Below are 16,706 nucleotides of genomic sequence, written 5' to 3' on the forward strand. Positions count from 1 at the left end.
GTATGCGGACGACAGAGAGAAAAAAACGGTGCAGTTTGAGGCCATGTGGCGGAGAGCGATGCAGCCCTGGAGATGGGGGTGATGTTGTGGATGTTTGCATGTGTATGTTTTGTGTTGTAAAAAGTACATGGTCATAAACGTTACACACCAGCTCCTCTTAGTGTATGGTGCTTATTCAGATATTGCCTGGTTCATGTTGTGTTGCTAGCAGACAGGTCCAGAGGTATCTAGTGTTTCTCCCTTTCTCTGTTTTATTAAGAGGTGCTGGAGGGGAAGGGGGAAGGGGGGTTCATTCGGTACACACTGGCAAGCTAAATGGCTGATCAATCAATTTCAGCTTGATCGATCTGCATCAGTTCTGCCTGCGTGCACACCCCAGGAGCCACTTTATTGTAAATCAATCATTTTGAAAACATCTCACAGAGGGGCCCGTCCTCACTAACAAGCCATCAATTCCAGCCGCCTGGGTGCCACCCTTATCAGGCTACAAATCAACACAGCTACTAACATCATCTCCAAGCCATCTCTCTCCTTCTTCCTCTCTTTCCTTGTCAGTCTCTCATTCTCCCCCTCTCTCTCTTTCTCTATGCATTTATCTTCCTCTTTCTTTCCCTCTCCCCACTCTCTCGTTCTATATCTCGCTTTCTGTCTCTTGTTTTTCTTTTGCAGCTTGTTGTGTTGTGCTGGTGGGGCTGAGGGAGTGCAGAGGCGGCAGGAAGCCATTGAATCATCGCCACACCACTTTAGATAACCCAAGGGTAATAGTGTTTGCACATTTTAGAGAGAAATGAGGACAAATGCCAAGGAGGGTCATATATTCTGCTGCTTGATGTTGGAGTGTGAAATTGCACACATCTACTGAGAGACGTGAAGGGGGAGAAGGAGCACCAGCCCTACTCACACGCACTTCTTTAGCATCTCTAAATCACAATATTTCTCTATATTGTGATTGAAGTAATGTAGCAGTAATGAAGCGTAATATAAATCAGAGATGGTAACACCTTTTACCGTCAAAGAGATTCAATCTCCTCAACTGATATTTTATTTTCCATCCGTATGTTGATATAGGAGCTAAGAGACTGATGTGTTCTCAGGCCCATTCCTGACCATCACCATGGATCCCGCCTGACTGACAGGCGTAAGTGATGGAACAGGTAATAGCTCGTCACAGAACGTAAATCAAGACTAATGCCTGCGTGATGCTACCGCATGCAGGAATCAGGGAATGGGTGGCTTACAGGAAAATGTAAAACATTCATTTTGAGTTCAACCTCTTCCCTCTCCCTCCAGAGAGCCAAGGTCAAAGGTCAAAGACAGGATCCATTTAATAGATGGCATCCACCACCATTTCCTCTTATTGTACCTGTATAGGATCACAGAGATATAATGCATATATATTTTCTATTGTGAATATGTCAATATGTCTGATTCATTATCCAGGAGGAAACCGTAGGATCACTGACATAATAAATATAATATATTTTCTAATGTGTAGATGTGTCTGATTCAACAACCAGGAGGAAACACATCACTGTATATAATATATTTTCTGATGTTTATGATTCAGTGTCCAGGAGGAAACTGTAAGAGCACAGAGACATAATAAATCAAATATATTTTCTAATTATATGTGTAGGATAGTTTGCTCCTATAGGACACCATCCTGGGGGAGACTGAGATGGACAGAACTTTTAATCAACAAGATGTTTAGTGTTGTTTGTTTTAATGTTAACTATTGTATATTTGTTTTATTGTCACTTGTGGAATAATTAATTATTCAATATTAACACCTTGTGATTGTGCTATACCGTAGTATATTGTCACTACGGTGTATTTTCGTCTAACGCTCACATGCATCACTGTAAAGAATATACACATTTTCTAATGCTGGAAGGAAATGAGAGGAGACGTTCCAGTTTTAGAACACAAATACATCCATTTTAATTTGAGAAAATACAAAAAGAAACCATGTACAATTTATGTACAAACTTTTTGTACAAGACAGTATATTTATCAGCGGATTATGTTTGACAGAGTCAGGTAGATCTACCCAGCACCATCAAATCCTCCATGTATCCATCCAAACTAAGTAGACCATGTGCCAAAGAATCAGATATGTGACGTGTGAGAGCAATGTCCTGAATTCCACCCGAACTGATAGGCAGCCCACCCCACAAAATACTGCAAGTTTATTTTTTTCCTAAAAAAATCAACAAAGATTGCAACCTGCAATTTCAATGTGTTGTTAAGACTTAAATCCCCCCATAGTTGTATACATTTTATTACATCTAGTACATTTTCCAGCAAATAAGTTATTTTATCCGTCCTTTACAGTAACAAAATAGATAAACAAAAATATGTCACATACTGTAACAGTGATGTGTGACGTTTCATAGTCCTGACTATCTTAAGCGGACTAAAACACTCCAGAGCCACATGAAACTGGCCTGTGCTCTCTGTGCATCCTTCAGTCATTCAGACCTTCTACCACACAACAAACATGTTTTAACATCTCTCCCTGCAGTCTCCTAACAACAAGATAGGTACCTTCAGCTACAGACAGTACGACCAACACAGATGTATGATACTTTGATGAGCTCCATGTTCCTTCCTTTTCAATGCCACTTTTCGCTATAGTGGGTCTTGAAATGGGCCCTCCTCTTGACCTACAGCACTGCCTGGCACTATACTGGCATGGGGGCATTGATGGCTTGGATGTTCTCCACGCCAGTATAAATCACATACACATACACATTTACTTCCCTTTCTAAGAAGAACTAACTCAATCCCTACTCATTCTGAGTTAGTGAGTCAGTGAATGACTGAATGATGCTTGTTCAACAACACTTTCCATGGCACAAAACACTAACTTTAGAGGCGTACATTGCAAAGACGTGTACAAACATATTATATGGTATACAGCAGTACCATAGATTTGTGGAGTATTTGTGCCAAAAAGAGATCAAGCTTAATGTAAGAACAGGTTTCAATCCAGTGTCTTTTCCAGTTTGAGTCAAAACAGTCACACAAATTGTGGGTACAAGTATTGAAAATAAAAAAACATTCAGATATAATGAAATGCACTGGTAGACTATTCTGTAAGTATGCATCTGTTTGGGTTGTGATTTGTACCATTTGATTTCTGAGTACAGTGATAATTATTTAAGTGCCTCTGAATAAAAAATAAATCTGTAAACAAATAATACAAATTAGTTTCAAACAATCCATGGATATTACTATGGTGACATAAATGACGAGAGCTGACAAAATGGAATGTAAACCCTGATAAAGAAACTATTTCAACAAGAAAACAAATGAAGTATGTTCTCTCTGTACTGTGATAAGCTTTGCTGAACTGGTACCAGCTTATGTCTGCACCTCTGTGATGGTTCATATAACCAGGTCCTGTTAAACCTGCTCAAGTCAAGTTTACATTTTTTTCCATTTATGACAAAACAATAAGTTTGTCCTTCGTCAATAGTATGTGTCAAGTCAAGTCATTGTCAAATATTAATTCCTTGTTTTTCAGTCTAGCGAGTATATTATTAACAACCCAATTATATACACATTTGTACTCACATACTTTCTGAAAATAATTATACTTGCTACAAAGTGTGACAACAATGTAAGCACAAAAGCTTCAGAAGTTCACGTCAGGACAAAATGTTTATGAGCAGTCGCACCACACCCAATAGACAGACAGAAAGCTCAGGACATTTTGCTTCAGAAAAATCTATATAATGGCTGAATATACACAACATATTGAGACACAAATATATGTCCTTTTTTTGTCAAGAATGACAGGTCTTTAGAAAGACATTATCTTAGTCTATAATATCATGGCTATCTGTTCAATGCAAACAACCTGATGATGTTCTAACAATCTGTCACATAGTTAGAAACGCACATTCATGAAGAATGACATTATACACCCACAAAACAATACTTCAATGTATCTCTCCTTACTAAGAGACCTAATTTAGGTCAATCATTGATAGTAGAGGTCACCCAGTTTTACTCTCAGAACAGAACGAATGCCTAAATGCCCCAGATCGGGGCTTCATGCACCTTTCCGATTGGCTCACTGTCTGGGTATTATTTACACCCAGTGATTGTTTACGTCACATTTATGTTTGTCTCAGACAACAACATTTGTATTTGCTTACAGATGAAAATGAGCAGTACAATAAAGTTTATCAATACAGCTACAGAGATCCTTCAACTAAGCCCATTTACGTTTTGAGGAGCACTCAACAGCTCAGAGAAGCTCAGAGTTAGATTTATGTTATCTCCTATACAATATTAACTTAGGGCTCTCATTAAATTTATGTTATCTCCTATACAATATTGACTTAGGGCTCTCATTAGATTTATGTTATCTCCTATACAATATTGACTTAGGGCTCTCATTAGATTTATGTTATCTCCTATACAATATTGACTTAGGGCTCTCAAGATTTATGATATATTTTCTACAATATTGACTTAGGGCTCTCATTAGATTTATGTTATCTCTTCTACAATATTGACTTAAGACTCTCATTAGATTTATGTTATCTGTTATTCAATATTGACTTAGGACTCTAGTCAATCTGTATCACTGAAGCGTTACAGATTGTGCGATAGAAATGTAAATGTAATTTCCGATTGAGCCGACATATGCAGTGGTGTAAAGTACTTAAGGACAAATACTTTGAAGTACTACTTAAGTAGTTTTTTGGGATATCTGTATTTTACTATTAATATTTTTGACAATTCACACTCTTATCAAGATAACATCCCTGGTCTTGCCTCTGATTTGGCGGACTCACTAAACACAAACACCTACATACTTAGTTTGTAAATGATGCCTGAGTGTTGGAGTGTGTCACTGGCTTTCCATAAATAAATAAAAAACAAGAAAATGGTGCCTGGTTTGCTTAATATAAGGAATTTGAAATGATTTATACTTTCAAATATATATATTTAAAACCAAATACTTTTAGACTTTTACTAAAGTAGTATTTCACTGGGTGACTCACTTTTACTTGAGTAATTTTCTATTAAGGTATCTATAATTTCACTCAAGTATGACAATAAGTACTTGTTCCACCACTGGACATATGCAGCGTTTATCGTGAATGCAGTCTCTGCTAAACATTGCCTTTAAATTTCAATCAAACTGTAATGTTGAACTTCTGCGATATGGATTGAATAGCGCCCTTAATCACTATACTTTATCAGGGATAAGAGAGGGGACTTCTACTCTTCCTCAATGATGCATTTCTAATTATAAGCATTTCAGAATTGATATGAATAATTTTGGTAGGATTATGTTAAATACAGTGATTAATTTAGAAATAAAATAATCTGATGTAATTATAGGCCTAATAATAATAATGGATTGCTTTCACAAAGTGTTTCTCACTACGTCATGTGTAAAAATAAGTACAACATGATTATGCTCAGATGAATATAAAATAATCATATTTGTATGTATAAAGTATCTAGGTTAAGAATTGAGTTGGTTCATCTGTGGCACCATACCCTCTCCTCCCCAAGGCTGCAGCTCTGTCTGGGTTGCTCTGGATCAAAAACAAAATAGAAACGGTCCATTTTTAACACGGACTGTCTTGTGCCTTGACCAGAATAACATGAAGAACACAAGCAAGTTTTCTCCAGCGTTCTTCATCGTCATCAGTGGCAAAACTATGATTGAGCTTTTCCCTTAATGTTTACCAACAGTGTTTAGAGGTGTCATGATGACATCAGGATTGGCAGCGGAGAACATCCAAGCTCTTTGCTGCCTCTGTTACCAACCCTGTGCCAGGCAGTGGTGGCGCTGGTCAAAGGAGGACCCACTGATGCCCATTTTACGCAATATGTGGCATTGTTTCTCCAAATTTCTCAACAGACAAAAAAATATTGAAATGATATGCTTATTCTTTTGTTATTAAATAGGTTTCGGCTTAAATGCTTCCCTTACATTTTTAGGGCACACAGCTAATGTTTGTTCACATTTATTCAGCTCAATCATAGATGGTGTATTATTGGTGATGTGACTGGGCATGATGGTGAGCATAGAAAAGTGTTTGCTTAGTTCATTAGTTGATTGGCAACCCCCAGACAGAGCTAGTTCATATTCGTCATTCATGTTTGAAGCCTTGATCCCACATGCTGCTCCCTCAGAGGCTGAACCACCATCACATACACACTGATGGAGAGATGACAACACTAACACTAACTCAGATGTTCCACCAATGTTTTTGTTGAGGGGACACATTGCTGCCACGTACAGTATACACATGCCATATGCAAGATGTGTACAAGGCTGTCCTTTCACTCAATTAACGTGTTCACAAGGGACGAGACAAAGTTGTCCATTCACCTCTTTCATGTTTACACATAAGGGATAGGACAAAGTTGTCCTTCGTCCCCTTTCATGTTTACACATAAGGGATAGGACAAGGTTGTCCTTCGTCCCCTTTCATGTTTACACATAAGGGATAGAACAAGGTTGTCCTTCGTCCACTTTCATGTTTACACATAAGGGATAGGACAAGGTTGTCTTTTGTCCCCTTTCATGTTTACACATAAGGGATAGGACAAGGTTGTCCTTCGTCCCCTTTCATGTTTTCATGTTTTCAGGTTAAGTTTATCATCTGCGCTGTATTGTTATAAAAGGGCTCAGGCACCATGCGATGATAGGAGCTTGAAACACGGTCAAAGACATCATTATGATCCATAGCCATTGTGATATCCCCAGAACAGATGTAGGTACAGTGTAGCTATATACGGTCAACCAGCTTATCCCATAACTATCTCTTACAGTACTCTGAGTCTCAAGACAACTGATTTACAATATGATCTACAGGACTCGAATGCATTCATTCAGATGATTACTCAACAGCATGTTGACATACAGTAGCATACCCTAAGCAGTGATGTAATGGATCTGTACACCTCTTCAAATGACAAAGTGAATCGACAACCAAAAAGTTCACATTTCTGTGATGGGTGTTGTTTTGGGGAGATGTCAATGTTTCCCGTCGTCGTGTTGCAAAATAACGTGATCAGTTTTAGTGCAAATAGAACAGAAACAGACACGGTGTATGAGTGGTCAGCCCCAATGGCGTTTTTGGGAGATGTGGTGAACGATGAGCGAACTGCCGTGACCCTCATCCTCCAACAACAAGTAGTAACCTCAAAATACAGTAGCCATGGAGTCTGGTCACACGAAGAGGTGATGAACGATTGCAAATAATTACAGGAAGTACTTAATCTTCTCTCTTCAACTCTTCAAATCATTTCAAAAAGTGCTAAGGGGGAGGGGGTGTACAATCCTCATTAGATTGTCATTATGTACATCTCTATGGAAGATTGATAAATGAAACATGAAGAGCATGGAAGTAACATTGCAGGTATACACATAGGAGGCCCCTTCCAGTTGTGGTGTTTATGTCAAACTCTTGATCTGTAGAATGAGTGGGGACCAATTAATCATCATCATCCCTGTTCGCCATCTCTTATCTCCTTTCATAAGAGCGTCCAGAATTCTCACGAGTCATCAAGCGGGCCTGGTTTTCAGCATTCATCTTCAACTTCTCTGATTGGTGGTATCAGACTGCTAGTGGATTTGTATTGGTTGACTTGGTTGGCCATGTGAGTGCTCATGGGCTTGATCTGAATGTTCCGTGGGTAGGCATTTTCTGGTTCATCTGTAAACCATTTCCTTTCTGCGGAGGGATGGGGCAGAAACAAAGTGTTAGTGTTGAATAATCCATACGGTGTCATGTTATATATTCCTGTCTCAGTTTAAGTAGCCGCCTTATATAGCATGAGGGATCATAGGTTTCAAGTCAGGTACTTCATTTCCTTCCAGGTAAAGTTATTTCAACGTTGGAGTGTGTGCATGTGGGTCTGTGTGAATGTAAGTGTGTGTGTGTTTCAGTCAACTTAGTGCTCAGGCAAGTGTGTTACAGCACAAGTGTTTGATGTTTTGAAACTATGCCTGAGGTGAAGCAAGATGTCTATCGCCTGAAACCACCGCAGAGTTATGAGTTCGAAACATGTCAATTTGAGGAGGTTTCAAGCCTACTCTACGAGAGGTATGATCTTTAGGTCATCAAATGTCTACAGTTCATGTTTGTATTATATGGTGTGTGATAGGCAACACTCTGTGGCTCCAGTTGATAGCGTTATACAGAATCCGGATTACAACATATTTCTATCACTTGAACAACATCTAATCACATTCAATAGGAAAGAATATGTGCAAACACACAAACCTCTGACAATGCAATTTGTCTCAAGTTGAAATAAAGCAAACAAAAAAAACATGATAAATGATACAAAATAGAGGCTCTGTCAGAAGAAAACAAAGAAAAAGCATAATCAGGTGAATTAGGGTGTGAAGGAGATAAAACAGAAAGGCAGGAAGAGCCAATGCAGAGATGGTCCTGGGCATGACAGGGAGAGGGCAGAGGCAGCGGCAGCCATTTTGCTATCCATTTGTCCAAAAGCAAAACTTAAACTGAGGCATGATGACTTATCCTTACAGGAAAATAACAGAAAGACTATAAAACCTCCCCTTGTCATAACAATTGCCACAGGGACAAAGTTATGATTAGAACCCCACATAAAGGTTGCTATTGTAATAGTAGGACATGCAGAATTGTTAACTTGCATACCTTGGCTCATTCTATTCATCCTTGTTGCACTTCAGAAAGAGAAGTAGGTAATCTAAGTAAGTGAGGTATTACAGTCTATACAAGGCAAATAACACGTCTCAAACACAATCACTGACCTGACTGGATTTCTTGCTGTTCTCTACAGTATGTAAACACTGAAAACTATGGCTATTTTCTAACGTAATCAAGGCCTCATTGACAAAATGTAAAATGCTATTTCAGTTTACGTCCTAAATTGACCCCAACCCTACTTGTCAGATGTTGCCTTAGCCCTGTTTATGTTTCTAGATACTGAACACCTACACTTCGCCTCCCGATGACACCATGTTTGAAAAGCATTGAAGGCAAATGCTAAGGGACATTTAAAATGACACTAAGACATTTCAGTTGGTCTGTTGTCTTTAAGCTTAAGAATGGACATTGATAAATGATCTATCACTGTTTAGGGAGTACTTAGTAGCATGATGTATTTTTTTACCATCAAAATCATATTCTCTGGGTAATTTTACAATTATTACTTCCTTATCATTTAATATAACTTAAATTATATATTATATTATGCAAAACACATCCAAATTGAAAACAGAACTAAAAAGAATCATTTGAGATGTAGAACTAGGACCATGGACATGCCATGTCTCAGAACAGACACAATAACCAGATAGATGTCAACACAGATGGTTTAATGACGTTTATCATGGACAATCATCTGGAACATCAGCTTCTCTGGTCAAAATGTGGTCATGTTGGGTAAAATGTTTAATCTACGTAAATCATGTTACATTCAATCCATAACCATGGCATGCTGTTGGTACGTACACTAACAAATAAGCAGGCTATACCAATATGAGTCAAAGTAAAAACATACTGTACAGTGCATTCAGAAAATATTCAGACCTCTTCACTTTTCCACATTCTGTTATGTTACAGCCTTACTCTAAAATGGATCAAATCAAATCCTCAATCTACACATAGTACCCCATAATGACAAAGCCAAAACAGGTTTTTTATCATTTTTTGCAAATGTATTAAATATTAATAACAGAAATACCTTATTTACATAAGTATTCAGACCCTTTGCTATGAGACTCGAAGTTGAGCTCAGCTCAGCTGTTTCCATGGCTCATCCGTGAGATGTTTCTAGAACTTGAATGGAGTCCACCTGTGATAAATATAATTGATTGGACATGATTTGGAAAAGAACACACTTGTCTATATAAGATCCCACAGTTGACAGTGCCTGTCAGAGCAAAAACCAAGGTCGAAGGAATTGTCCGTAGAGCTCAGAGACAGGACTGTGTCGAGGCACAGATCTGGGGAAGGATTCCAAAAAATGTCTACAGCATTGAAGGTCCAAGAACACAGTGCCTCCATCATTCTTAAAAGGAAGAAGTTTGGAACAACCAAGACTCTTCCTGGACAGACGTAAGCCACTCCTCAGTAAACGGCACATGACAGCCCACTTGGAGTTTGCCAAAAGGGCACCTAAAGGACACTCAGACCATCAAAAACAAGATTCTCTGGTCTGATGAAACCAAGATTGAACTCTTTGCCTGAATGCCAAGCATTGTGTCTGGAGGAAACCTGGCACCATCCCTATGGTGAAGCATGGTGGTGACAGCATCATGCTGTTGGGATGTTTTTCAGCAGCACGAACTGGGAGACTAGTCAGGATCGAGGAAAAGATGAACGGAGCAAAGTACAGAGATCCTTGATGAAAACCTCCTCCAGAGCACTCAGGACCTCAGACTGGAGCGAAGGTTCACCTTCCAACAGAACAATGACCCTAAGCACACAGCCAAGACAACGCAGGGGTGGCTTCGGGACAAGTCTCTGAATGTCCTTGAGTGGCCCAGCCAGAGCCCGGACTTGAACCCAATCGAACATCTCTAGAGAGACCTGAAAATAGCTGTGCAGCAGCACTCCCCATCCAACCTAACAGAGCTTGATAGGATCTACTGAGAAGAATGGGAGAAACTCCCCAAATACAGGTGTGCCAAGCTTGTAGCGTCATACCCAAGAAGACTCGAAGCTGTAAACACTGCCAAAGGTGCTTCAACAAAGTACTGAGTAAAAGGTCTGAATATGTATGTAAATGTAATATTTCAGGTTTGTGTTTTTTTTAAATGAGCAAAATGTCTAAACAACCAGTTTTTGGTTTGTCATTATGGGGTAGTGTGTGTAGATTGATGAGGGGGAAAAAAACAATTAAATTAATTTTAGAATAAGGCTGTAACGTAACAAAATGTGGAAAAAGTTTAAGGAGTCTGAATACTTTCCCGAGTGCACTGTACCGTGTCTTCTCGAGACAAAATGCCTGCCACGCCCGTCACCCGGCCTGGTACAAAGACAACATATGATTGTTTTAGAAAGACCTTTGTTCCTTGTCATCTTTCGGTGATATTTTGCGTTCTTAAAATAATGCTTAAATAAAGGTTCAATGAGGTCGAAGGAAATTTTTAAGACCGTTTGTCGGTGAAAACAATGCACATCAAAGTTTCCCCTTAGTTCCATTGATTGGATCATGGTACAGTAGCTATGGAGGCAGGCAGAGATGTCAGAGCAAGGACCACATGCTGATGGTTATGGAGCAAACATTGCACAAACATGACGTTGACATTGAGCACAAAATCTCAGAAACAAAACCCAAACCCCAATAAACATACAGACAGAGATAACTGACCAAACAGTGACACACACCTTTTGGCCACAACTCTACATAGACACAACACCCACAGGAAACTTTTGGGAACACATACTACACAGACACACACACACAGACACACACACACACACACACAGACACACACAGACACACACAGACACACACACACACACACACACACACACACACACACACACACACACACACACACCTCCTCCACCTACTTCTGTTTGTGGCCAGCCTCCCGAGCCTTGCTGCTGCGGTTCTGGCGGTTGGTGGTGGGGATGGAGTGGACAGACGAGCTCTTTTTGCTGGAGGAATGGGAGGAGTGGGAGCTGTGGGAAAGGCTGGTCCGAGACTGGCCCGCATTGTGGTCAAACTGCATCAGACAGAAGATCAGGTCTGTGGGGACCAACTCAAACTCATACGGAGGGTTGGTGATCACATACCTGTATAAAGGAAAGGATAGGAGTTGGTAGAACACAGAACAATACTGATTAGTCAATGTATAATTAAGCAATAAGGCCAGGGGAGGGGGGGGGGGTGTATATGGCCAATATACCATGGCTAAGGGCAGTTCTTAGGCTCAACGTAATGTAGAGTGCCTGAATACAGCCCTTGGCCATGGTACAGTGCATTCAGATACCTTCACATGTTGTTACGTTACAGCCTTTTTCTAAAATGTATTAAATCAATCTTTTTCCTCATCAATCTACACACAAATGCCAAAGAAAAAACATTATGTTCATTTTTTTTGCATATTTAGCGATTACAGCCTTGAGTCTTCTTGGGTATGACACTACAAGCTCGGCACACCTGTATTTGGGGAGTTTCTCCCATTCTTCTCTGGAGATCCTCTCAAACTCTGTCAAGTTGGACGGGGAGCGTCGTTGCACAGCTATTTTTAGGTCTCTCCAGAGATGTTTGATCGGGTTCAAGTCCAGGCTCTGGCTAGGCCACTCAAGGACATTCAAAGACTCCTGCCACTCCTACGTTGTCCTTGCTGTGTGCTTAGAGTTGTTTTCCTGTTGGAAGGTGAAAGGTGAACCTTCGCCCCAGTCTGAGGTCCTGAGAACTCTGGAGTAGGTTTTCATCAAGGATCTCTCTGTACTTTGCTCCGTTCATCTTTCCCTCGATCCTGACTAGTCTTCCAGTACCTGTTGATGAAAACATCCCCACAGCAAGAAACTGCCACCACCATGCTTCACGGTACGGATGGTGCCAGGTTTCCTCCAGACGTGACGCTTGGCATTCAGGCCAAATTTTGATTTCATCAGACCAGAGAATCTTGTTTCTCATGGTCTTGAGAGTCCTTTACGTGCCTTTTGGCAAATTCCAAGCAGGCTGTTATGTGCCTTTTACTGAGGAGTGGGTTCCGTCTGGCCACTCTACCATAAAGGCCTGATTGGTGGAATGCTGCAGAGATGGGTGTCCTTCTGGAAGGTTCTCCCATCTCCACAAAGGTACTCTAGAGCTCTGTCAGAGTGACCAATGGGTTCTTATCACCTCCCTGACCAAGGCCCTTCTCCCCCGATTGCTCAGTTTGGCCGGGTGGCCAGCTCTAGGAAGAGTCTTGGTGGTTCCAAACTAACAAAATGTGGAAGAGGTGAAGGGGTCTGAAGACTTTCTGAATGTACTGTACATTGGCCATATACCACAAACCCCGAGGTGCCTTATTGCTATTATAAACTGGTTACCAACGTAATTAGAGCAGTAAAGAAAACCTTTTGTCATACAGCCCAAAAAAAAAAATACATCACAGAAAGCTAATGTGGCGTGGTTGAAAACTAATCAGTTACAAGATTTCAAAGCAGATTTATTTCAAATTAAAAATGTTCTGTGTTAGAGGCATGAAGTCGAAATGCATCTAGTTTGTAGAGTTATCTAATCACATAAGTGTCTACGATAAACAGTATAATATAATCACATAACTGCTAATATTATAATGGGAAACAGCTGATGTTGTTACACCTTGACAAGTGAGATGGGTGGATGTAACACTGACTGTCTCACCGTTTGGTACACTGGCTAGGTGTGGCAAGGTGAGCGTCTCTCAATCTGTAGATTCCGAAGCACAACATGTTGTATGTCTTCAATGCTTTACAGAACAAATCTCCATAGCAACCACCATCCTGGAAAACAACAAACGGCAAATCAAAAACAACATCAGGGTGTGTTGGCTTATAAAGTGCAATCATTTGTCTAAATTACAAAATAATGCAAGTTTTTTTAAATGTCAAACTGCAGTGCCCTGGATACATCCTGCTGTATGTTTTGGGGAAAGAGACCTTCTTCATTCCAGAACACACACACAGCAATGCTGGGACGAAAAACCGAAGCATTTTGCTTACGTTGGTAATTTTAGGTGATTTGGCTACACAACATTCCTGTAGATTGTGAGGTTATTTTCCTGACACCACACTCCGAGGGCCCTCACCTCCTCCCTGTAGGCCGTTTCGTCGTTGTTGGTAATCAAGCCTACCACTTTGCGGACGACACAACAGTGGTAGGCTTGATTACCAACAACGACGAGACGGCCTACAGGGAGGAGGTGAGGGCCCTCGGAGTGTGGTGTCAGGAAAATAACCTCACACTCAACGTCAACAAAACTAAGGAGATGATTGTGGACTTCAGGAAACAGCAGAGGGAACACCCCCCTATCCACATCGATGGAACAGTAGTGGAGAGGGTAGCAAGTTTTACGTTCCTCGGCATACACATCACAGACAAACTGAATTGGTCCACTCACACAGACAGCATTGTGAAGAAGGCGCAGCAGCGCCTCTTCAACCTCAGGAGGCTGAAGAAATTCGGCTTGTCACCAAAAGCACTCACAAACTTCTACAGATGCACAATCGAGAGCATCCTGGCGGGCTGTATCACCGCCTGGTATGGCAACTGCTCCGCCCTCAACCGTAAGGCTCTCCAGAGGGTAGTGAGGTCTGCACAACGCATCACCGGGGGCAAACTACCTGCCCTCCAGGACACCTACACCACCCGATGTCACAGGAAGGCCATAAAGATCATCAAGGACATCAACCACTCGAGCCACTGCCTGTTCACCCCGCTATCATCCAGAAGGCGAGGTCAGTACAGGTGCATCAAAGCTGGGACCGAGAGACTGAAAAACAGCTTCTATCTCAAGGCCATCAGACTGTTAAACAGCCACCACTAACACTGAGTGGCTGCTGCCAACACACTGACTCAACTCCAGCCACTTTAATAATGGGAATTGATGGGAAATGATGTAAATATATCAATGTACCATCATTCATTCATATATCCTTATGTACATATTCTTTATCCTCTTACACTGTGTATAAGACCGTAGTTTTGGAATTGTTAGTTAGATTACTTGTTGGTTATTACTGCATTGTCGGAACTAGAAGCACAAGCATTTCGCTACACTCGCATTAACATCTGCTAACCATGTGTATGTGACAAATAAAATTAGATTTGATTTGATTTGTTCTAGAACCATTATTTGGTCAACAGTAATAGCCTATGCATTATGGTAATTCCTGCTCTGCAAGTATATGCCTGTCACCGTTTCGCTGTTGACAGCTGACTCTCCCTCCCTCTCCCCACTGTGTGCATGGAGGAGGGAGAGACGCATTCTGACAAGCACAAGCATATGGCCGTTGCTCAAAATCCTATTATAGGAAAAATACAGTTTTCAAAGTAACTACTGTTGTTCTAGTTACTCTTATATTGAGTTCATGGCACCACTTTACACCGGGAGTAGGCTTTAGTGTAGTAAGGTTTTGTTGCATCGCGGGCCGGAGAGCGTCATTTGCAGTGAATAGGCCTGTATCCTAGGGCTGGAAAGTCTTTAAAGGACATGAGCTACATTTAATGACAGATGAATCAATTAGCCTAATAATTCTAGCTAAGGGTTTTGAGTTCCCACTTCCTCGGGTGGTGTATAATACAGCCTATAGGTCAATAAGCATAAAGACGTCGGAAAATTCTCTGAAGAGACTAAATGAAATCTGATCATTCTGGAGGTTGCACATCAAAATATCAATCATGCATTTCCTGGATATGTTAGATGAAATAGCTGACTTTTTGAATCATAGGCTACCATCTCAGCTGTCTTATTTGGCACTGGAAAAAAACTATTCTAGAGCCCTGCTGCTTGTAAAGTAACTGTCCATAGAATAAAATAAATGATTGCTGTATTTGTTGTTATCGAGCAAAACAGTTACATTTATCGCAATATTACTTTTTGTCCATATCGCCCAGCTCTAGCACCTCCCTCCAAAATAATTTATTATTATTTATCTCTGATTTATTGTTATAGCACAAAATGTGTCAATTTACCGCAATATGGATTTTTTTCCATATCACTTAGCTCTAACATACACACACTCCAGAACCCTCCTTCCTCCTCCTTAGCAGAGCACCCTTTGCGTGTTCTCTGTTCTTCACTTTGTATTAAGTGCCGCAAGGAGCCAAGCATGCGGGATGGGTGCTGCTGTCGAGTGCCAAAACCTGTCAGCTCCATTTAAACATTCGCTTACCCCCAAGTCGGCAAAGGGCCCATCGTACAGGGCCAGTTGGGCAACACGACACCTGTCTCGGTTGGCCAGTGTCTGTGGCGTGCTGTAGCCCCCTTGCAGGGCGTTCTCCTCAGCCAGTAGAGCCTCTAGCTCTGGGGTGGCTCCCCCAGTCACCAGCGTCCGGATCAGGGTGAGGATATTATCGTTGAAGTATGTCTGCAGAGATAAAAGGATGTGAGATCCGTAAGTAAGGAGACACCATTAGAGCCACAACGGTAGAGGATATGTGGCGGAGAGGGTTTGAGATGGAGAAGGGGGAGATAAGGGGGAAGGGATGGAGAAGGGGGGATAAGGGGGAAGAGGGGAGAGATGGTGGCGATAAGGGGAGAGATAGAAAAGGGGGAGAGGGGTGAAGAGGGGAGAGATGGGGAGATAAGATGGGGAAGAAGGAAGAGAAGGGGGAGAGGGGAGAAATGGGGTGGGGAAGAGGGGAGAGATTGGATGGGTGAAGGGGGGAGAGATGGAGAAGGGGGAGAGGGGAGAGATGGAGAAGGGGGAGAGGGGAAAGATGGGATGGGTGAAGAGGGGAGAGATGGGATGGGTGAAGAGGGGGTAGATGGAGAAGGGGGAGAGGGGAGAGATGGGATGGTGAAGAGGGGAGAGATGGGATGGGTGAAGAGGGGAGAGATGGGATGGGTGAAGAGGGGGTAGATGGATAAGGGGGAGAGGAGAGAGATAGAGAAGGGGGAGAGATGGGATGGGGAAGAGGGGAGCGATGGAGAAGGGAAGAGGGGAGAGATGGGATGGGTGAAGAGGGGAGAGATGGGATGGTGAAGAGGGGAGAGATGGGATGGTGAAGAGGGGAGAGAT

At 41.5% G+C, this 16,706-nt stretch overlaps 1 protein-coding gene across 11 annotated transcripts in view; it reads right to left on the minus strand.

The window, feature by feature from the left end:
* Positions 1–1,916: 1,916 nt before the first annotated feature.
* LOC100301648 (calcium-activated potassium channel subunit alpha-1a) overlaps positions 1,917–16,706 on the minus strand; it is a 331,508-nt gene continuing 316,718 nt past the window's right edge. For 5 of the 11 annotated variants that reach the window (XM_036986916.2, XM_090242383.1, XM_090242418.1 and 2 more), the window contains 5 exons: positions 15,858–16,052; positions 13,348–13,466; positions 11,559–11,783; positions 8,670–8,698; positions 7,437–7,715 (listed from right to left, as the gene is read on the minus strand). In XM_036986916.2, coding sequence (XP_036842811.1) covers positions 7,564–7,715; positions 8,670–8,698; positions 11,559–11,783; positions 13,348–13,466; positions 15,858–16,052 — 720 coding nt within the window. In that variant the 3' untranslated portion in view covers positions 7,437–7,563. Of the gene's footprint in view, positions 7,716–8,669; positions 8,699–11,558; positions 11,784–13,347; positions 13,467–15,857; positions 16,053–16,706 lie in introns of all 11 variants that reach the window. The other 6 variants (XM_036986941.2, XM_090242399.1, XM_090242403.1 and 3 more) reach the window with 3 other exon arrangements.

The sequence above is a fragment of the Oncorhynchus mykiss genome, chromosome 1 (assembly GCF_057628025.1).
Source record: "Oncorhynchus mykiss isolate SJ-2025 chromosome 1, ASM5762802v1, whole genome shotgun sequence".
Taxonomy (NCBI): Eukaryota; Metazoa; Chordata; class Actinopteri; order Salmoniformes; family Salmonidae; genus Oncorhynchus; species Oncorhynchus mykiss.